The sequence below is a fragment of the Papaver somniferum genome, chromosome 8 (assembly GCF_003573695.1).
Source record: "Papaver somniferum cultivar HN1 chromosome 8, ASM357369v1, whole genome shotgun sequence".
Taxonomy (NCBI): Eukaryota; Viridiplantae; Streptophyta; class Magnoliopsida; order Ranunculales; family Papaveraceae; genus Papaver; species Papaver somniferum.
In genome coordinates, this window is record NC_039365.1 from 31244374 (window position 1) to 31268106 (window position 23733).

At 36.1% G+C, this 23733-nt stretch overlaps 2 protein-coding genes across 2 annotated transcripts; both read right to left on the reverse strand.

The window, feature by feature from the left end:
- Nucleotides 1-3805: 3805 nt before the first annotated feature.
- LOC113305348 lies at nucleotides 3806-4762 on the reverse strand. The gene has a single exon (XM_026554403.1). The coding sequence runs from the start codon at nucleotides 4760-4762 to the stop codon at nucleotides 3806-3808; it is 957 nt and encodes a 318-aa protein (XP_026410188.1).
- A 390-nt stretch (nucleotides 4763-5152) lies between these two features.
- LOC113304618 (primary amine oxidase-like) lies at nucleotides 5153-8991 on the reverse strand. The gene is made up of 10 exons (XM_026553762.1): nucleotides 8725-8991; nucleotides 8067-8595; nucleotides 7648-7978; nucleotides 7332-7547; nucleotides 6988-7224; nucleotides 6679-6864; nucleotides 6449-6589; nucleotides 6005-6273; nucleotides 5816-5897; nucleotides 5153-5535 (listed from the first exon to the last, which is right to left on the reverse strand). The coding sequence occupies exons 1-10, from the start codon at nucleotides 8927-8929 to the stop codon at nucleotides 5410-5412; spliced, it is 2322 nt and encodes a 773-aa protein (XP_026409547.1). The 5' UTR covers nucleotides 8930-8991; the 3' UTR covers nucleotides 5153-5409.
- Nucleotides 8992-23733: the final 14742 nt, after the last annotated feature.

The window sequence follows — 23733 nt, forward strand, 5'->3', positions numbered from 1 at the left end:
CAAAAACCATTATTTGAAATTTGAAGAAGACCTCCCCCTATCCAGTTCAGGGGTACGAATAGTAAGTTGGGCTGAAATATAATTCCTGGGGTGGAAATAACCAAATCTTGGGTGCCTTTAGTAATTTTTCTTGGATGTTTTCCGAACTTTTTCGGGCTTCCTCCAGGTTATTTCTGGGGTACTTCCGGTATACTGTCAACGGAGCTCCAAACGCCATATTTTAGCCAATTTCGCCGCAAAATCTTATTTCTCCAAAAACACCTACAAAGACATAAAATAACCAAATAAGTACAAAATCGAGCACTAACAATATATACAATTGGGACAAATTAGACACATAAATGCGTCTATCAGGCAGCTATATTGATGTAAGACTCTAGTAGAAACAAGAAAGTTATGTAATTCAGTTGCTATGGATTCCCCACCACCATCTGTTCTGATTACCTTAATCTTCAGGTCAAAATAATTTTGGACTTGATTTGCAAAATCAACAAAAACAGAAACAAAGTCCGACTTTCTTATTAATGGGAAGATCCAACAATATTTGTTGTAACCATCAATGATGTTACAATAGTAATTATATCCACTATTAGATGTTACAGGACTTGGTCCCCACAAATCCATATGCAATAACTGCAATGGTTTATTGGATACTGAAAAAGAATCCTCAAATGGCAGCCTATGTGATCTACGTAGCTGACAATCAGTACAAAAAATATGCTATTTTGAGAGGTTAACAACTAACTGATGACAGATTCTTTGAAATGACTGGAATGAAGGATGACCAATCCTTTTGTGAAGAGTAGAAGCAGTTACTTTAGTAGCAGCAAGTGCAGTATCTTTAACAACAACAAGTCCAATGAAATTATCATCATCTGAAGGAGTATTGAATGTTGATGAAAAACTGGAAACATCAGACAAATGCATTGAATATAGTCCATTTCTACTATGCCCTTGGAAATTATTCCTACCAGATTTGAGATCCTTAATATAGAATTTATCAAACTCAAAGGTTATACTACAGTTATTCTCCTTAGTAAACTTATGCACAGAAAGAAACTTATGTGAAGCAGTAGGAACATGTAAAATAGTTGGTAAAACAACTTTGTTGGTGCATAAAATTTTTGTAGTAGAACCTATGTAAGATATTGACATACCTTCACCATTAGCAGTAGAAACTTGCTCATTACCAGTATAAGATTGACAATCTTGCAGGTCTGAAGAATCTGAAGTAATATGGTTTGTTGCTCCACTATCTGCATACCATGGATTCTCATCAAGAATGTCAGCTGAAGCCATCATAGCATGTAAATTCTGTGGAATTTGTCTTCCTTGATAGGAAAAATTCATCATGTTAGGACATTCAATGGCAGTGTGACCAGGTTTGAAGCAGATTTGACAATGAATATGATTCTGTATCAATCTTGGTGTAGTAGAAGAACTAAAATGGATTTCTCATTGATAATTGAGATGCAGAAGATGTGGATGGGAGAGTGTTTTGATATGGAAAAGGTGTAGAAGGTGGAGAAGATTTATAAGGTGTATGTGGACTAAAAGAAGTGGAAAATCTTGGTGAAAAATAAGATGGAGAAGGACCAAATTTTGGTGGATATGAGGATTTAGTTGGCCTCAAAGCAGCAAATGCTTTGGATTCATCAGGATGAGTTGCTGATTTAGATCTATCCTTCAATATTATTTCTTCACTCAATAACGGATTATGAAGTTCTCCAATTGTAACAGGTAGATTTCGAACTCTAATAGACGTAGAGAAAGAATCGAAAGCAGAATTGAGACCATTAAGGACATAAACTATGATTTCACTATTACCAACTTTAGATCCAGCAGCAGAAAGTGAATCTGAAATCTTCTTTATTTCATTTAGGTAATTGATGATAGAAGTGTTACCTTGTTTGAGTGAAGAAAGTTTCATCCTGAGTTGAAGAACATGTGTTGAAGAACCAGCTGCAAATCTTTCTTCAATCGATTACACTCTCTAAAATTGTCGACTGAATCCATAGGATCAAGGTTTGATCTTCTGCTTGCCAGTGAGTATACTCAGGATTAATAGTATCTTCAGTAGCAGATTGTCGAGTAACGTAAACAAATTTGAGAGGACATGGATAAGATCCATCTATGAAACGAAGAACATTAAAACGTTTGAATAAAGGTAAAAGTAATGCTTTCCAGGTCAAGAAATTGTGATCCTGGAGTTTTAAAGGAACAATACGAGAGATAGTGTTGAGAGGAATCTTAGAAATGTTTGATTCCATAGTAAAAACTGAAAAAGTAAATCAAGAAAATTTAAGAGTTGCAGTTTAATGGCGGAAGCAAAGAAAAAAAGTTCGGGCACTTATGGCTCTTGATATCATAGTGGAATATTGAAGGAAAAGTAAAAGATCTTTTTGATAACTCAACAAAAAAGAGGGTACAGATTATTTATAGTCATTAATCACACACCGACTATGACATACAACTGAAACATAAAATAGAAGAGTAATCCGTACTCAGATGTCCGTGCAGATACAGTTGTTCAGGGTTGTCTAGTGACAGAGTTATAGGTGCACACAGGCATAGACTCGGGGCACTCGTAGAATAGGTTCTTCAATTCTATCAACTAGCCCACCCAGTCTCATGAACACTACTCGAACCTGAGCCTCCTCATGAGCGCGACCTAGGCCTAAGCCTCACGAAAATAGGGGATTTGCACTTTTGTTTTGTTCTTGTTAAATTCACAGATTTGCATTTTTCTAAAGAGGGAATTAAGATTCGGATGATCTAGGATTTGTATATCCTTGTTGGATTGACAAATTGCCACTAGTAACACACACATAAGCTGCTGCTTTTATCGAATTCAAAACAAGATAATATGATGACCATCCGCTCAAACACGAAAACTTGAATCCAGGTAATTCAACCATGGAAAAACTTGAGCCCAAAATGTTTTACTTGTTTTTCTTTTGAGTGAACGTTGTTATATTTTGTACATCGAACGATTTTACTCCCCCAAAGCACAACAAATATGGACATTAAACGGAATTTGAAATTTAGGCGTTGACATGCTCCTAAATTTATAATACAGTGACAGCATAACTCAAATAAGCCAATGTTCCCATTACCATGGCAAAGTTAATTATGCCTGATTTTATTTTGCTTTCTTAAGGTTGTGCGCAAGTGTGGTAAAATCTACTTCTATTGCGCATGCACTATTTATCCGATCATCAGAAATCTAGTCAAACTCATAGGAGTTTAACCCGCCTGCAACATAGTTCACATTTGCCACAACTATCCCAGTGTGTAATGTTGTTCTTGGTAACGATTAATGTTAAGTTCACAACATATTTTCTGCATTTCACAATTCGAAGACACCAAATGCATAAATCTACGCTAAACAGAGAATGCTGTGTGTTTCAAAAAGCAAAATAAATTTGATAGTGCAGAATTCAAATGGGACTTGACGGTTAAAGATAAGGATAGAAGACATACTAAACAAACGGAAATCAAGGCTAGCAATTTTTGCCTTACATTGACAAGAAAACAAGGTACTACAGATAATAGAGGACGACCATGCAGGAATTCGCTTTATAAGCCAAAGTCATGCACCACAAACAAAATTAGAATTAAAAACTAGGGTACTTGGGGAGATCTTTAGCTTCCTGGTTAAAGTGTGAAAGCTCGCCTGTTAACTTTAGAGGAATTTGAGTCATTGGACACTATCAAAGAGAAAAAAAATACTAAGAACAACCCTTCACAAGCTTCTGAAGCTGCAGTTGAAATGCCCGCCTAACTGCCTCCACTGCTGCATGACCTATCCAGTCTCTTGTGAAGAAGATGCTGTTTTACCCATGTAAGCAGCAGCTAATCCCGACGCTCCTGCTACAGCATGAGCATAAAGAGTATCATCCTCGATAATCTTTATCTTTGTTCCTTGGGTTAATGGCTGGAAAGAACTCATGGTATATCTAGTTTTAGCACCACAAGCAACCATTGCAGAATTAGCAACTTCAACAATTCTAGTGATGGATTCAACAGTATCCAATCCAAGACTTATCAAGAAGGCAATTCTATCACTACCCGGCATTGCACAGTTCTTAGCAGCATGCATATAAGGTTTCTGACCTTCATACGCGACCAAAAAAGTCTTGTTGAATGAAGGATTGACCATAATGCTAAATTCCACCATAAAAGCCAAACTAGCTACCTCAAGAATTTCATTATGCAGAAGATTGCCTACTCCAGTAGGAATAAGTCCCCCAAAACCCAAATGTTTCATTGCTATTGGAAGCTTGAAAGTCTGGGCTGGATATCTTGTTGAATTATCAGGAAATCTGTTTCCAAACTTTACAGGGTTACGAAATAATATCAGACTAGCAAAATGAGGAAATAACAAAATCATTCTAGAAAATGTCAAAGTCATCGGGGCAAGAATACTTTTCTCCTTGGCATTCTTTCTTGTATAAAATCCCCATTTCTTGATCAACTCTTTGATCCTTGTTTTTCCTTCTGGTACGGTTTTCTCAATCTGGTCTTCTCTTATATTTCCTCTTAAGAGACCGATAGAAACAATTTCCATTATTTCACTAAAAACGGTTTGTTTCTCCATACTGTTATCATTGGCAATCTTAAAAATCTGCTCTAGTAAAGCATTTGCATCATATCCGTCATGAACACGTGCAACCTGGCGGGATGAATCAAAATCACATAACTGAGAAAACGTATTCCGCAACTCATCGGCAATATCCTTCCCAAAAAATGGAACACACATTTCTACTAGTGATGAACTGTACCAAGAGTTCTGAGTAAAAAAGATAAGTTTATTGAAATGAAGCTGCCTTTTTATGAACACGTTGAGAGTGTGTCATTGATTTCTCCAACCCTCCAAAGAAGAAAAAAACCCTTCTTCCTTCCTCATCAATGACCACTCTCTTCGTATTCGTTATCTCCACAACTTCCAACTAACATTTGAAACTCTAGTGCTTATTCAGAATGGTCAAATTCTTCATTAAATTCTTTGTTTTGGGGAACCCAAACCCACTGACTCTTCTTCTTCCAAAATGACTCAGGTTTTGAATTGAACATATCTAGTCAAGCCTTTATGTTAAACGGTAACACAAAGCATAATTAATGACATACTTCTAACTGCATGTTGGGCTTGTGCGCAGCAACCATGTGCAAAACTAGACCTTTAATGGAGTCGTTTTTAAACATGATGTTGTTTTGAGTTCTACCTAAAGCTTCTTTGAGCACTCCTATTTTCCCACGAACCTCTAATGAACACATGTTTTCAATTCAAAGTCTCGAACTAATTCAATCTAACATGTCTGAGAAAGTAAAGACATATTTAAAACTAGACAAGTAAAAAAGAAGAACTGATCAGACGTGAGATCGTTTCCGTGGATGCAAATTCTTCTTCTAAAGCTTCGATAGCAGTCCGTTGTGAATAGTTTTGACGACTCCATTTTCCTTCGGGTCCAATTCATTTGCTGAAATACTTGGTGGGACATCGACGGCAGGTGAGCAATTGAAGAACCCATGTGGCTGCAAAAACACAAACACGACAAAAGGCACGTCAGAAATCCTAAACCTTTTGTTTTTTCCTTCTATGTCATAGAAAGCTAAATAAACGCAGTGGTTGAGATTTTTAGTTCTCAAAATGCTAGCAAAAGGAAGCAGAAAGAGGAACCCTTTTTTTCATGTAAGATATGCAAACACTTGATCAAAGCGGCCAACCATTTCCTATACTTCTTATTTTGATCATGAAAAATCCAGAATATGCATTATTGACAAAGGTACTTCAAACTAAGGTTAAGTAAAATACCACAAGTGTAAAGCCAATGTGCTCCACCGGCATCACAGGCCAGTCTTCCAATCGAGGAACATGAGTGATTCCAAATACGTACCTGCAATTAATAAAAGAAAAATTATGAAGATCCAAAAGGAATACTAAAAGTATGAGAACAGAAAAACAACATACCAAACTAAAAAATAAAAGAAAAATAAAACTGACCAGAGAACTATGTTTGTTTCCTCAAGGGAGCGGTTTTGCTTGACCCATGTAGTCAAACCCTCACTTTCACGTGGATTTTGATTTGGAAATTCACCTCCTGGATACATCTCGTCATGAGCATATTGTGTAACCCATAGATTGTGTTTTAGAAAAGCAGCTCTTCTCATAAATTTGGCTTCGGGGCGTGCCAAAGGCAAACAGTTTGAACCGGGCATAAGCTTATAGCCTGTAAGCTGCCCTGTGCGGTTGACATTTCTTGTGTTCTTGATCTGGATTGATAATCAAGACCAGTTTCAACATTAGGGAAATCCAGCATAAAATAAGCTTTACAATTTGTTCGACAGGTCATGCATTTACGTAGTAGCCAATGAGGGCATATCGTGAAATAACTATTGGGTTTCAACTACAACAACAGCACAATGAATACAAAGTAAGATGACTTACAATCCAGTGGCGAGCTGATAAAGGATTACAGTCACGCATAGCTTGCATCTCAGACTTGAGCAGTTTTTCTTCTGCGTAGAAAGCGTTGTTATGAATATTGTTCTTCCCAGGTTCTTCGACTTTCACATCCACCTCAATTACCTACAAGTACAAGGTGTTAAAACGTAATCTTATCCACGACATATGAAGAAAAATGCATCATAAAAGACCCATGAATATACAAGTGTTACCTGGTTGGACGGTTCACCGGGCTTACAATCCACAGCCATGTCCATACGAGAAACAAAGAAGTGTTGATGTACTGGTGCATATAATCCTGGAGCTATTGTTGTGCCATATTTCCTGGATTCACCTGGTTGTATTGCTCCTAAGCTGAGAATGCCAGTTAGCTTAACCTCAGCTTCTATTTTTCCGTCCTGTGATATTTAACAAGATATTGTGTGAGCATAATATGCACTCTAGTACAAACTCTAGTAATTAAATTTTCGACCATGACTGATAATGAACACTAGTAAAAGGATATGCAAATCCCAACTTGCCTGATAGAAATGCCAGAAGAATCCATACTCGTAATTAGCCACAGTGCAGAAAAAGGATACTGTGAGCCTTCTAGACCTTCTAACTTCTGCTAAGCCAGACCTCCAATCTTGATGTTTCCACAGAATACCATGGTCCTCCTCGTGCAAACACACACAATTCTCAATCGTCTCTACTCCCCCAGTGAAGTTTGTAAAATGGGCATCAAAATACTTGATGGAGCCCAAACAATCACACCCCTGCAATGATTAATCCGTTTTAGCCAAGGCAACACCTATCAAACAAAAAGTGTAGATATGAAAAGAAATAAAGCGGACAAAGAGCAAGAATCAAAACTTATCCTCACCTTTTTCAGAGAATGAGCATTTTTACCCAGGCCATCTTCTCCTGCATCAAATGCATTTTTCCTGTAATGTGGCTCATTTGGATCACCATATGGAACCACCATCTCAACAAAACTCAGCCTGTGAGCTACAGGTCTCCGTCCCGCACTACCGTCAGTATATGCAATGGAATATATAACCAAACCCTCTCTAGGAGTGAAACCAACCCGAAAGTTCCACTGCACACCAGCAATTAGATACCATTAGCATTTACATTTAATATGAATAGAAAAATAGAACGATGTCAAACACATGCATATATTAATGAATAGGGATCACCTTTTGCCATTCTACAAACTGTCCATCAACACGAAAGCTTGGTCCTTCTGGCTGAATAATCTGTAGGGGCTTCACATCACTACGGTCAACACCTCCTCGTGTATCACCGGCAGTATAGTTTCTTAATGGATCAACTGGAGGAAGAGGAACAAGTTTCCTATCCTCAAATTCAATTACCACCATATTTTGCATATCAACCAGAACATAAATGCCTTCAACTGGTCGTGCGTAACCGTTCTCCATAGGGCAGTCACTCTCCGTTCTACAGAATATGAGTGGTTTAGCAAGCCTTCGGCTAGGAGCATCTCCGTCGCTGTAGTAGCCTACACACCTGCAAAAAGAATTTTTAAGCCAAAGCAAAACATGAATAGACAGCGCAAGACATGAGGTTAGGATTCAAACGAAAGCAACTAACTAACCATGGATCAACCATGACAAGATCCATATCCTCAATTCCCCTCTTCTTCATTGCCTCCTGAAATGGAGGGAAGTCTTTCACAACAGCTTCACACTCAGCATATTCCACGGCATCCATGGGAGGCTGCACATCAGGTATAACTTGCGAAGAGATAACCTTTCCTCTATTTGGACCACCACGAGTTGCAGCATGAACTTCAGTCAGCTCAACAATCCAAACACTAGTCTCATTTGATTGTTTGTTGTACACTACAAGTCTAGCCCGTCTTGCGGGAAGTTTGCCAGGAAGGAACGCGCCACCTTTTGATTTAGGAAGCAGTGATGGCTGGAAAGGTGGAAAAAAATATGCATCTGCCAGTGCAACAATATTTTTATCCGGCTCCAACAAAACCACTTCGATAAACCGCATACTATCCCTAACCTCAGGAGTGGCTCCAGCAGCTCTGACTGTCCCCACAGCAACTGAGATTTCTGCAGCTGATAAAGGGTCCAAGGGGTGGCTGCTTTGAGCTCTCAACATTATCTGGATACCTGTAACAACAGAGAATGGCCAGACCAATCACCAATTAGACCGCTAATTCAGATTAGACGTAATTGAATGCCATGATTTAAAGATTTAAGGACAAAAACTATACTGAAATTCAATCGAAGAATATATACCTTTGGAAGAAGGATCAGACAGATTAGTTGATGCAATTATCTTCTTCTGTTGTTTTTCGTAATCATCGTTGTTGTTATCATTAATATTCCAATCTTGTACAATCTCAGTAGAAACAACTTCACGATGCATTAATGATTCCAAAGTTGATGAAGAATCACTGCAACAGTGTTTATTACACGTTGTTTTTTCCGAAGTTGGGGCCATTGTAATGGATTTGAAAGAGATCACCCTTACTATTACAATCTTCTTTTTTACTTATAGTATTAGCCCCTTCTCTCCCACAATGAAATCAATCAGTATTGTACTCCGTTTCGGATAGTTTCAGAGTTCCTAATGGAATCAAACACGCTAGGAAGAGAAGAACAATCTGTTTGGATTGCCGATTATAGCGCATTGCTCAAGTCCACCAAAACCAAATAGTCCTGGATATATTTCCTACTATATTTCCGAGTTATTGGAAAGTTTGTTATTTCGATAACTACTGTTAACTACCCACCTTCCCCTGCTGTTTGTTGTTCCACTTTGGGCTTGCGTATAGGCCAACTACAGTTAACTTCGCATGGCTCACTAATATGTCTATGTCTAGGGTATGGACGTTTTTTTTTCCTTGTTTTCCTCCGGCAAACGGGAACTCTTACGGTAGAAATTTGAAACTCCATTAATTCATATTCCATTATTTAATTATTTCTCTGAAGTGTAATTCTCTGATTCTAATTACTCTTACAAAATCTAAAATTTAACGCGTTAGATTAATAATTTTGTTGGTACCAAGAGCATTAATTTATAAAGTCATTAACAAAATTGCAACCAATAAAACCAGTTATGCATGTACTTATTTCTCCATTACAATGGGTTTATGTGAGGATAGGCAGATTATAGATGGTACATTGATTGCAAATGAACTTGTAGACTCAAGGTAGAATCTGGTATGCCTAGTATTATTTGCAAGATTGATCTGGAGAAAGTGTTTGACAGGGTAAACTGGAACAAATTGGAGTATGTTTTGAGAAAAATAGGCTTTGGTGGAAGATGGTGCAAATTGTTGAAATTTTGTTATTGCACTGCTGCCTTTATGTGTTGACTAACGGGTCTGTTTTTGGTTTTTTTAACAACACACGGGGAGTTCGACAAGGTTTCCCAATCCCCCTTTACTTTTCAGTATAGAAATGGAGGGTTTTTAAAGATTCATAGACGGAGCTGCTCATATAAAGCTTTTCGAGAGTTATTCAGTGACTCAAAATGGAATGATTGTGAACCATTTACATTACGCAAATGACACAATCTTCTACGTGGATAACAAAAGAGAGGATCTAATCAACTTATTGTCGATTCTTCGCTGTTTTGAGTTTATTGCAGGTCTTAAAGTTAACATGGCCAAAGCAAAGCTAATTGCAATAAGGAATGTCCCCATGTCAACTGGGCTAAGGAGTGGGTTGCATGACGAAAAAAATCCCATACATGTATCTACGAATCCCCTTAGGAGCTATATCCTCCAATAAGTAAATTTGGGATCCTTTTATTGCAAGATTCGATGCCAACCTTACAATGTGGCAGCGAAGTTCTCTCATTAAAGGTGGTAAGCTGGTTTTATTGGGTGTATTCTGACCTCCCTGCCAATATACCATTTTTATCTCTTCAAAGCTCTGGTGTTGGTAATTCATATCTTAGAAAAGAAAATGAACAATTTCCTTTGTGAACAGAAACCTGGCAGGAAAAAACCCCATTTGGTTAATTGGAAACTTCTATGTTCTTATAAATAAACAAGTGGTTCCGATGTTCTCAATCTCAATGTCATGAACCAGGCTTTTCTTTCAAAATTGTGCTGGAGTTTTAGTATCAAAATCTCACATTTGGTACAAACTCATCGCAGAGAAATATGGATCACATACAAAGGTGGTAGGCTTTTCTTTTTGTTATTCAAATGCTTCAACAACGGTATTTATTTCTTGAATATTTGCAGGAATTTGTGTTGTTGAAACTTGGAATCAAGCGTATGAAAAATAGAGTCAAGAGATTGTTATCTAGTGTGATATTTGGTCTTTTGATTCTTTTATTCTCCATATGTAAAGAGTTTTGTTAAGTTGAATTCACCAAGCGTTGGTATGTCAAGTTTGGTTGTCATATTTTAGCTCCAAAACTCAAAGCTGTTGTATGAGATTACTAAAGTCAACTTCGCTTGGTTAGACTATGAACAGTAGAAATACTGAGACTTACTCGTATTATTTTACCCTGTAATCTGAAATGCGCATTATGGCCCAAATTTAAAATTTTATGCAGAGGCGAGAATGGGGCATGTACTAGCAGTGGTCTGACTGTTTATGTTTAATAGCCATTTCTGGTAATTCCCTTAATTTATTTTTGTTTGATATACCTGTATCATCGTCTTGGTGCCTTGGGATGGTTCTTGGTTGGTAAAAATCAAGAGCCGCTTGAGATATACTTACCCTTAAAACAGTGTCCAACTTGGTCAAACAACAAAAAAACAACCACACATTAGTTTGGTAACATGTCCTTGAAATCTAATAAATCCTTGGTGAATTTCCAAATTTTGAAGAAGTGGGGAAAACATGCTAATCTACTTTCAAACAAATACATGCCCAAAGACTTCCCAAATATTCATCATTCTTTTTCTTTTCTTCTTTTACATCAAAAGAGCAAATTATGTAAAATTTTCTAATATACAGAAAATGTGACAAAGAAACGAAACAAAGTTACATGGACTAATGCATTACTGTCTCACAATTACGTATGAAAGTTGATAAACTAAAACCAGAAAACAACCCTGAATAAACATTACTAGTTGTTCGAATCCTTATGTTGACGTGGAGCTATTGAGTTTACTTACTCCTTGTATCTTAGATGTAGATAATGAAAATCTTTTAAAAATACCTGCTATTGAGGAAATCAGACACAATAGCCCAAGTGCCTTCATGAAAAATACCGGGACCTGATGGTTTTCAGATTGGGTTTTATACATATAGTTGGGAGATAAGTTGAGAACGATATAGTTAAATTAGTACAATTTTTTTTCTTTAAAACTTAGACTTTTAATCCCAATATGAATGTTACTTATCAGACTTCCAAAAATAGAATGCCCATCCACTCCAAATGATTTTTCGACCTATTAGCTTGTGTAATAAAATGTTATCTAAGTTAATGGTCAATCTTATGAAACCTAGCACATAATCTACTTGATAGCATCAAGAAAAAAGAAAAAAAAACATAAAGTTGGAGACATAGCCATTAAACTAAACATGTTTAAGACATTTGATCGTATTGAATGACCGTTTGTGTATGATGTTGTAAATTATCTTGGCTTAGATGAAAAATGGTTGAAAATGGTATGCTTCTATACGAGCACTCCAAATATTTTCCTTTTGTTAAATGATTCAGCTTGTCATTCTTTTACTCCTCCTATAGGGTTAAGGGGGGCGATTTATTTCCCTATCTTTTTATAGTTTGTATGGATGCTTTGTCTTGGATTTTACTTCAAGCAGAACATCAGAAAAGAATACATAGAGTCAAACAATCTACTACACATTTATTCTTTGCATATGATGTGATATTGTTCCTTAAAGCAGAGGATTATGAATTGCAGTATGCTCAAGAAACTCTCTTACGGTTTAGTAAAGCTTTTGATCAGGTTATCAATCTTATTAAGAGTGGCATTTCTTTTCTTAAGAGTATTTTTAGGCATAGAAAAACTGATTTAGCAAATCTGTTGCAAATGAAACCAATAAAATAATTTGATAAATATTTAGGATTTTCTTTTTTCGTAAATAGGTCTAAACCTTTGTGTTTCTAGCCATTAATTTCTAGAATGAAGTAAAATTTGAATGGTCGGTCTGAAAAGTTGATTTCTCAATCAAGAAGGGCCACCTAGACACAAGATGTGTTGAATTTTATTGCTCTTTTATCAAATTTCCTTCTTTCGTCTACCTATCTTTGTTTTACGGAAATTAGAAACTATTCAACGACGTTACTGGTGGGTCATCAACCAAATAAGAAAGATTCCACCCCAAAAGCTTGGATAAGCTTATGTCTTCCAAAAAGGTGGGTCGGTTTAGGGTTTAAAAATCTTAGGAAGTTTAATTTAGCCTTTTTATTTAAAATAGTATGGATATTGGTTAATAATCCTAATGATCTTTGTACTAATGATTTGCAATCGAAGTATTTTCGAAAAATTCCCCTTTACATTCTAAGCCAAGAAAGCATAGTTCTTGGATTTGGAAAGGTATTCATAAAGGAATAAATTAGTCCAAAAATGTCATGTTTGTGAAATTGCTACATGTGAGGAAATAGTATGTGGAAAGACAACTAGCTGTATAGGGAGGAGGGTCAAATTTCAGTAAAAAAGCTTGAGAAGCTTTCTGATTTTCATTTATAGGACTATATTTTTGTTGATCAATTGATAAATCACTATATTCATGAGTAGGAAAAGCCAACGCTTACTGAACTCTTCAACCTTCGCAAGTTGACAGAGTTTTGCAGATCAGACTCCCTGCAAATGGTAGGGATATTATTAGGTGGTCATTAACTCCAACATGTAACTTTCCTACTAAATCTACCTATAAATATTTGATTCAAATCTAGCTATGAGAAATCGTTGTTAAAGCTTAGTGAAATTAATAACATATGGCATGAACCAGCCATCGTTAATATTTATTAAAAGCAAACACGAAAAACAAAAATCTAAAACCTAATATTGCAAAAACGCAATATTTTTAAGAGAAATACACCAACAGAGTAATGTTTATATATTTGCTCAGTACATCTAAAATCTCGGATGCAAAACCCAGTAAATTTAGATTAAAATGAAAGAGAATGAATAAAACTAAGAAATCATTTTGGAAAAACGGTTATGCAGAGCGGAAAAAATCTTCACTTCTATACTTGCGTGAAAGCTCGCCATTATGAATATATGCAACCTTATTTGACAGGCTACTTGAACTATATTATAGGGGGGACAAACAACCTTTTCTATTGATGTATCCTTTGCAAGGAGATGAACAAACAATTTTCTATTGATGTATAACTTCTCGTAATTGAATGCCTGAAAAAAAAAAGGGTCATATCCTTTGCATCGGGGAATGCACTGGGGAATTCATGGCATAGATCGCGCATGGTTTCTTTAACCCTATAAACCATGCATTTGTTAACTATAATGCTTGCTCTTATTCCAAAGCCTTAAATATGTAAGGGTGAGAATCGATGCTTATTGGCAGAGGCGAAGGTAATGTAGTGCAAGGGTGTGCAATTATGTCAAATATATCCGCTGAGTGTTAGTTTCAAGCCCAAATCAAGCACCAATTGATATTTGCACCCCCTAAAATTACAAGAGTCCAACGGTCCAAGACCAAATGTAACTTAGTACCCTTATCCACATGTGATTTATCCTTTTTTTTTTGCTAAGAAACACACCAATATATTAAGAAAGAAGAGAATTACAGACTTCATTCAGGTTCTCCTTCCTAATAAGAGAGTTCAAAAAAGAAGGAACAGAGACCCAAAGACCCTTAAGACTGAGTTTTCTAGCCCGACGTGCAAGCCGGTCTGCTAGGAGATCTTTCACACGCTTAATGTACATAATTTTAAAGGAAACCGAACTAGAAATTAAACTCTGGCATTGCTCGATAAGATCACTACTTCTCCAAGCAATATTAGAACTGACTCCATTAATGAAATGCACAAGCTGAAGACAGTCACTAACAAACACGACTCTGGAAAGATTCATCTCTTCTGCCCAAGAGATGGCCAAAATTAGAGCAGCAGATTCAGCACCTACTGCATCTGAAATCAAACCACATTCCGAACGAGAACTTCTTATATTTCCTGCAATGTCACACCATATAACACCCGAACCCATATTAAAATCTTTAAAAGAACCATCAACAAACATAAAATGATCCACTTCAGCAATAGGGACCTTGACATCACTAAGACAAACATTTGGGTGAATATGAGGAGAAATATAAGTGTTAATCATTCTCTTCGTATCCAAGATGACCCTTCTCAGATCAATATAAGTATTTCTGAAGATCACATCACACCTTAACTTCCAGATACACCACATAACAATGGCTCCAATACTAGGACAAGAAACATTAAAAGGAGAAGCACCAAGAGCAGGATTATGCCAATACGGAAAGAAATCATCAATCCAATCCAAATATAAGGAGATCAAGTGCTGTAAAGAAACACCAAACCAAATATGTTCAGCAACTGGACAATTTATAAATAGGTGCATAACTGTTTCATCATGACTCCGACAAGGAGGGCAGATGACATCCACATTAGGGTTATAAAACTGAATCATGGTATTAACTGGAAGCATATACATAAAAATTTTCCACAAAAAGAATTTAATCTTAGGCAAACAATCAATGCCCCAAAGTTTCCTCCAGAATGCAGTATCAGCAGGTGACGAAAAATCATTCATATAAACTTTATAAGCATATTTAATTGTAAACTTACCATTCCTAGTATGTGCCCACATTAAAGAATCACTCTGATTAAGATTAAATCTAATTGTCTTAATCCTAGTTACTTCATCAGGCGTGAACAAATTCGATAACAGACTGACATTCCAACAACCATTCTGAACATCAAGAAGCTCATTAACAAAAACATAGTTACTATGAGAAGGATGACTAGGCACCGGGGGATTCAAATTCCCTGGAATCCAGTTAGTATTCCAAATACGAGAAGAAGCCCCATTATTTATTTTCACTATAGAATTAGGTTTAATAAATTGTAACCCATTGACAATACCTTTCCAGATCTATGAGGAGGAATTAGCCGCTTTTTCAATTTCTAACAAGTTTTGATTAGGAAAGTATTGTCTTTCATAAATCGAGAAAGTAAAATATTAGGATTATTCATAATCCTCCAACCAAGCTTACAGACAAAGACTCTATTAGTAGCATAAGTTTTCCTAATACCTAATCCACCATTTAGTTTAAATTTACCTATATCACCCCAAGATCGAAAATATGCAGCACTCTTAGGGTTCTTTTTAGACCACCAAAAAATTCTCTGTATAAAATCTATTTTTGAAGAAGGGAAACATGCCATATGATAGACTGCTAAACTAGACAACACATGCTTAGTTACTACTGTTCTCCCAGCCACATTGAGATTGGACTTCTTTGAAGAACCCAATCTAGAGTACAGGTTGTCAATAAGAAAATTAAAGGATTTCGTTTTATCCTTACCTACAAAGAAGGGAGTTCCTAAGTATTTTTCAGAGTTACTAAGAAACTTCATTTTAAGAGTTCTAGCTAAAATTTTAATATATCTGTGATGCATCTTCCCACTAGTAATAAAACCGGACTTTCAAAGTTAATTGCCTAGCCTGAATCCTTGGCAAAGACACTAATAATCTTGAAAAGATTCCTAGCATACGTGACAGAAGCCTTGGCAAACAGCATACACTCATCTGCGAAAAAAATATGAGAGATAGAAGGACTATTCTTTTTGAACTTGAAACCTTGTATCAATTTTTCTTCTTCAGCTTTTAAGAGCAACTAAGACAAAACTTTCATGCAAAGAATAAAAATATAAGGCGGATGAAAAAGCGGGGGTCTAACAACACCACCCAATATTTCGCTTAGCAATCTGTATGGACTAACTCCGAAATACTTTCTAGAGAATCAACTAGACAGTCAGTCTCAATCTAGCTAAAAGTATCTCAAGGAGTTAATATCTCTCTCTTGTTTTGATTTACTCGAGCTAATAGAAATCAACGAGTCTTTAATCAAACACAAGGAATAACTTGGATGGTACCAAAGACCAATATCCAAGGATCAATCAATGACAATCAACAACCAAAGGTTGGATTACTCTAATTGATGATCTAACACACAACCTGTATTATTTCAATTATAAAGATAAAACAATATAATGCGGAAACTGAAATAACACATACACCAGAAGTTTTGTTAACGAGGAAACCGCAAATGCAGAAAAATCCCGGGATCTAGTCCATATTGAACACACACTGTATTAAGCCGCTACAGACACTAGCCTACTCCAAGCTAACTTCAGACTGGACTGTAGTTGAACCCCAATCAGTCTCCCACTGATCCAAGGTACAATTGTACTCCCTACGCCACTGATCCCAGCAGGATACTGCGCATTTGATTCCCTTAGATGATCTCACCCACAACTAAGAGTTGCTACGACCCAAAATCGCAGGCTTTAAAAATAAACAAATCTGTCTCACACAGACAAGTCTATCAAAGGATCAATATGTCTCCCACAGAAAAACCTAAAGTTTTTGTTCCGTCTTTTGATAATAATCAAGGTGAACATGAACCAATTAATAATCCGGTCTTATATTCCCGAAGAACATCCTAGATAAATCAATCACCTCACAAAAATCTAAATCATACGGTAGCGAAACAAGATGTTGCGGAATCACAAACAATGAGACGAAGATGTTTGTAACTACTTTTTATATCTTGCCTATCGAAGATATTAATCTCAAGCCAATCAATCTGATCGTACTTGTACAATAGAAGATGCAAGAACAGATCACACAACTACGATAAAAGTAGTATCGGTCTGGCTTCACAATCCCAATGAAGTCTTTAAGTCGTTAACCTGGTTTTAGAAGAAGAAAACCAAAGTTTAAAGGAGAAACGACTCTAGCATGCAAACTAGTATCACACGTGAGGTGTGGGGATTAGTTTGGCAGAGTTGCTAGATGTCCCCTTATATAGTCTTTCAAATCAGGGTTTCGCCTTGGTCACAAAGCAAACAATATCCACCGTTAGATGAAAACCTGATTTAGATTCAAGCTAATATTTCTCAACCGTTAGATCTAAAACTTAGCTTGTTATACACAAATGAACTGCACGATTTTAGGTTTGTTAACCGTACCCAAACGTGTACATTGTTGGTTCAACAATAGTTAACCAAAAGGTTAGCCATATGAGCATTTCATGCCAACCATATTCTTCTTCACCATAACTAGTTCAAATGACTCAAATGAACTAGTTAGAGAGTTGTTCAATTGCAAGGAAATCTTATGTACAACACAAGACACAATTGAAGCAAAGATGATTTGATTCACTCGAATCGTTTCATGAACTTTATAGCCACGGTTTGCAAATTGCATTCCTTAGTCTTTATAAGTTTAAGTTCAGAAATCATCTTCAGATATATAACATTCTCAAGTTCGCAGACTAGATTCGCGGACTTAAGTTACCGGGCAGAGTTTACAAACTCCAGAAGAAAATCTCGGGTATGAGAACTTCGCCAGTTCGTGGACTGGGTTCGCAGACTGAGTTCGCGGACTAAGTTTCATGCAAGTAGTTTGTCAACTCCAGTAGAAATTCTCGGGTTTGAGAACTTCGGCAGTTCGCGGACTTGTCTTACGCCATTCTTCCGGTTCTCTTGATCAACAAAGTTCGCAAACTTTGGTTCAAGGAATATGACTTATACATAAAAGAATAAAAGACCAGTCCAATCTATCAAAGGCCTTAGAAAGATCAATCTTAATAGCTAGGTGACCATTTTTAGAGTTCTTCTTTTTTCTTTTAAATGAGTGCAGAATTTCATGAGTGATGACAATATTATCATGTATCTGACGATTGGAAACAAAAGAAGGCTGAAACGGCAAAACCAAAGTGTCCATAAGAGGTTTCAAGCGATTAGTCAAAATTTTGGAAATAATTTAATACACAGAATTAGATAGACTAATAGGCCTGAATTCATGAGGAGAAGAAGCATTCTTGATTTTGGGTATTAAAGTAATAAAGGAGAAATTAATTTGCTTTATAAGAAATATATTTTTGAAGAAACTCTACACATGAGAAACCCCTTCAGAGTGAACAATATCCCAATTATCCTGAAAGAAACCCGCCTGAAAACCATCAGGACCCGGTGAGCTCTAAGAGGCCAAATTATTAACCGTATCAGTAGAGGGAATGGCAATCAAGGAGGAGTTAACTTCATCAGTGATAATGGGACTGACAAACCTTAAGGCTTCCTTAATGTCATTATTTCCAGGTTTTGAAGTACTGTAAATCTTTTTAAAATGCTTAGAGAGCAACTGAACTACTTGTTCTCTGTTTTCTAATCAATTACCTTTTTCATCTCTAATAGTGTGAATGGTATTATACATGTTTCTAAGATTAACAGAATTATGGAAAAAATGAGTATTCCTATCATACTGAGTAAAATAATTAATTCTAGATTTTTATTTATGGAAACTATGTTCTATTTCATACCAATAATCAAGATTCTTAAAACAGTTAAAGATATACTCTCCAATCTGAGGAGAGTAAGGTAAAACTTGAAGTTTTTCTAATTCAAAATTAAGCCTACCCATTGTAGTTCTAATATGCCCAAAAGAATTAATGTTCCATTTGCTCAGGTAAAATTTCATATTCTTGAGCTTGTTAACAACTACAAAAGTAGGAGACCCGTTAACCCTCTTAGACCAAGAATTATTCAAAATATCTTTGAATTCAGGGTTTAGTTGCCAGCATTTGAAGAACTTGTACGGAATATTAAAGTTCCGTTCCCAGTGAAAGCATTTAACCAAAATAGGACTATGATCAGAGAAGATTCTCCCTAAATTAGTTACTCTAGTTTGAGGAAGGACTGTGACCCATTTATCATTCATAAAATGCCCTATCCAACTTTCCAAAAATCAACTCAATCGGATTTTTAAATCTTCTGTTGCACCAAGTAAAAGGATTACCATAAGAGAAAACTTCATTCATGTTCATCTTTAAAAGATTCTCTCTAACAAAATTAGGTGGAAAATAGCTATTAGGGTTACCACCTTGTTTTTCCGAGCTGTGCAAGATAAAATTAAAGCCTCCTAGTAAAAGACAGGGGTTGTTGTTGTTGTCATTCATATTACTAAGAAAATTCCATTGGTTTCTCATACCAGACAGATTTAAAGAACCATAAATAAAAGATATCACACAATTCTTGATTGCAGGCGAGACATCACACAAGATATGAATCGTGTTCAAAGAATATCCTAACACTTCAATATTTGATTTTTTAAAGTACCCAAAATCCAGACCCCCAGACTTACCAACAACATGAGTGATAGTCCATGAATCGAAAGGTAAATGATGCGTATATTTTCTGCATCAACCATTGTTTCTACTAAACAGATACTATCTAATTTATATTTCCTAAAGACTAAACAAATATCTCCATTTTTTGTCGTAACAACACCCATTGATATTCCAACTTAAGAACTTTATAATTTAGAATGCGAAATAGATCGAAATGAGCAAACAAACAACAAAAAATAACAGCAGGAAAAAGACGGTAAAGCAGAAAGCATAAACCAACAGACAAAATATCGATAAGGAAACTTACTGGGTCATGAGCCAAGGAGGGTTCTGCATCCATAGAGTCATGGTCCATCATCATGAGATCAACTTCTTTTTCAAATTCTTCATCAATGATAACCAGTTATGGTGGAAGAGAAGCTATTGGCATAGGTTCAAGTATGATAGTATCCTTAAATTCATCATTCTGTGCAGGAACACTCAAAAATTCATTCTCTAAGCTTAGGGGCATAAAAACTTTTGTAGAATAATTCATTTCTGATGCAGAACTAAAGGTAAAACCAGATGAAGAAACAAAAGTCTGAGAGAAAGTGGAGCATGAAGAAGCCCGGAAAACATTATTATTAGAAGAACTCAGACTAGAGGATAATCCCAAACATCCAATACTGAAAGAAGAATCAGAAGGAGGAATAAATGGAGGAATGGAAGATAAAGAAGGCCAACGTGGAGTAGTCATCATTGGAGAGGAGTAAGAAAATGAGCTAGAACCTAAGAAAATAGATTTAAAAACAGTTCTAGGTCTTTTTCCTTTTCTATCATGCACAATACTATTATCTCCAAGCGAAACATTATCAAAAGGAGACACATAACAAGAGGAATTCAAGGGAGCGTGGGGGAGATTCAACGACGACTGAAAAGGATTAGTAGGTTCCCTAATAATCAAAGAAGACACTGCAGGCAAAACTGAGGAAAAAACATGAGACGAGAAAGTAGAGCCCCTGTTACCGATGCTACCAAAAGGCTGAAGGCTGACAGAGAATGCAGACAGCTTGGAGTGGTCTTGAGGAATGGCATCATTTGCAGAGTTAGCTGACTTAGAGCTCTCCCAAACTTCTTGATGCACCTTCACATTAGGAGCAACAACATGAGTAGCCCGAGGAGATGGAGCAGGCAGAGCTCTGAAATAGGTTCTTGACTGAATCTCCTTACATTTCACCTCATCATGATAGAGCACAAAACACTTCTTGCAAGCACGAAAAGGAAGTTTAGGATAAAAAGCGGTCATATAGTAAGTTCTCCTATTAGTATTAAAGACCACTTTCCTTGTCAGAGGAGACTTCAAGGGTACCATCAACCTGGATTCATATAGACTCCCAACTGGAGAGTCTGCCGAAACAAAATTTCCCAGCTAATCCAAAACCTCTCTAGCCCTCCCTTTATTAACCAGATCAGAATGGATAGAAATCTGCACCTGCATTAGGGTAGTATCCCAAACCAAGTCAAAAATGGACTCCAATGCACCTAATGGTTGAACTGCAAAAAGTCGACCAAACAGAAAGGTAGGTCTAGAAGCAAAAGCAATATCCCTATCTTGTCTCTTCTTGAACATCACTACACACAAGTTTTGAATACCCATTCCCTGAATATAAGGCTTGGCAAGCTTAAAATCTGGGGAGTTGATAGTCCAGATCCTATTAAGATGGTGTTTGACAGAAGTTTTATGATAACTACGACTATCATCACAAAGAAGATCAGCAAATCTATATGGAAATTCCTCAACATCTTCATCTAAGTCAAGAACTCTAACTTGAGCAGCAGGGATTTCCATCTCAAACTCTTACTAAAGGATACTGATTATAGAAAAGACAGAGGAGTAAGGAAAGATGAGATGAGAGGGAAGGTGTATGGAGAATTATAAATAGAACCTCAACAGTAAAAACTAATACTAATTCAGAAAAAATTAAGAATACATGCCTGCAGTTATGATTTAAACAACACATTATTTTAGAAGTGACAATTAATATCAGGTAAGTGAACAGACCCATTAGACTAAATCACCTATCTCAGAAGATCAAATGACAGAGGAGAGTAATTGAGTAGCATGCTTGCAGTTAAGAATTGACACACATTCTTTTAGAAGAGACAATAAATGGCAGGAATTGAATAGAGCATTTTATTCTTAGTCTCTATACTCATAAAGATCAAAATGACAGAGGGGACTAAACAAGAATAAGTGCCAAGTGTAATATAACTTCTGAATTAGCGATCCTTCAGCATAGATTGCATAGGTTATCCTTTAATTACTTGCAATCAACTTTATAATATAAAATCTTCCTAATTGAGATTAAAAAAGAGAAACACAATTTTTAGTGCATTGAAGCAGAAGATTAACTTCAACAAGCAACCCACAGGAGAGATAAAGCCTATTATCCTTAATAACCTTCTCACAGAGATAATCATAAGCATCACCCAAAAAAGATCATTCCCAAAAAGATTAACTTGACATCAATTATGAATCTTTCTTAACTAAAAGTATAATCAAATCCCTACTATAGGTATGATCTCAATTACCCTAGAGGAATCTCCGACTGACTAATCTTATAACTCAACCCTTAATCATTCAGAAACTCATTCAGTGAATCGAAACAAATCTAATATAAGAAGAATAGTATCAGTGAACCATACCCAATATCCAAATTAGACCCGTCTTCTCAAGAACCACTGTTGATTTACGAATCTCATGATGATGTTCTGAAACTCTATGTCTGCACCTCCATTAGCTCATGACCTAAAATATAGCAAAAAGAAAGAAAAATTAAACGAAATCAAATCGGATACAGGTTAGAGTAAAATCAATCAACACAAATCACTAATAGATTATAGAAATTATAAAAAATCAATGATTCTAACTAGAAGATTCAGGAAAAAACTGAAAAAATTAGGTCATAACAAAAAAATTCGATGTGTAAAAATCAGCACCCAAAAAAAATAATAAAGGTATGCAAACCGATTAAAATCAAGAGGAGAACATGAAATTTTGAATGATTTGCAAAGAAAATGATTGGATTGATTTGAGGAAAGAAAAAAAATTCAAGATTGACTAAGTCAGCGTCGCCTGACTTATCGCATGACTTGTCTCCTGAGTGATGAATCTCCTCCTCTCTAAGCGTCGACCCTCTTCCCACATGTGATTTATCCACCCGAGTGAAATTAAGTATCTTGTTTGGTAACTTGAATTGAGGTTAACCTTTAGTGACATGGATAATACAAAAACACAGTTGATTAATTAGAATCAATCACTTTTGAAAGAACTTTGAAGTTCGTTACAGTAAATTTATTGTACTCTGAATGTTATCGGTAGCAGTTAGTTATCGACTGACACCAGTTGTACTCACACAAAATCCTTGATATTTGTATCTATAATCCAAACAGAAGCATAATTCCCGTCCAAGACCTCTTACTGTTTGAGTTGCACTTTGTGTGTAGTAATTTAGTTGCTATCAACCTTTACCAGATGGTTGTAACACAATATTTGATGTGCAACAAAAAAAAAAAATACTAATGTTTTCATGTTACAGTGTATTTATTTTTCTTGCACCCCTCTTTTAGAATTCTGGCTCGGCACCTACTTATTGGTATGCATTGGAATCCTAATTTGATAATAAGGTGTTTTAGTTTTTTGGTTTAAGTTATACTCTAGCCAATAACATTCCTTATTTTGACTATAATTCTGCCGCTATTTCACATTATAACCTAAAAATATAATTTTAAAATATAAAATTGGTGCAGATTTTTTTTTTCTAGACTGCCAATTTCCGTCGGTTATCTTTTACGCTGCCACCATCGACGAAATAACACAATTAAATAAAAAATGTCATGGCAGTGTTTTTTCTTCATTTTTGTGATGGCGAGTTTTTCTCGTTGGGGTTGATTTGGGGGTGTGTGTGGGTTTTTTTTTTTTTTTTT

What these genes read in the sequence shown, in the direction of transcription:
- LOC113304618 (XM_026553762.1), bottom strand. Translation starts at nt 8,929, where the DNA reads ATGGCCCCAACTTCGGAAAAAACAACGTGTAATAAACACTGTTGCAGT. An exon ending in AGTTTGTAGAATGGCAAAAG is followed by an intron (nt 7,548 to 7,647) that starts GTGATCCCTATT and finishes GCTGGTGTGCAG; the next exon opens with TGGAACTTTCGGGTTGGTTT. An exon ending in CCGGTGAACCGTCCAACCAG is followed by an intron (nt 6,590 to 6,678) that starts GTAACACTTGTA and finishes TTGTACTTGTAG; the next exon opens with GTAATTGAGGTGGATGTGAA.
- LOC113305348 (XM_026554403.1), bottom strand. Translation starts at nt 4,762, where the DNA reads ATGTGTGTTCCATTTTTTGGGAAGGATATTGCCGATGAGTTGCGGAAT.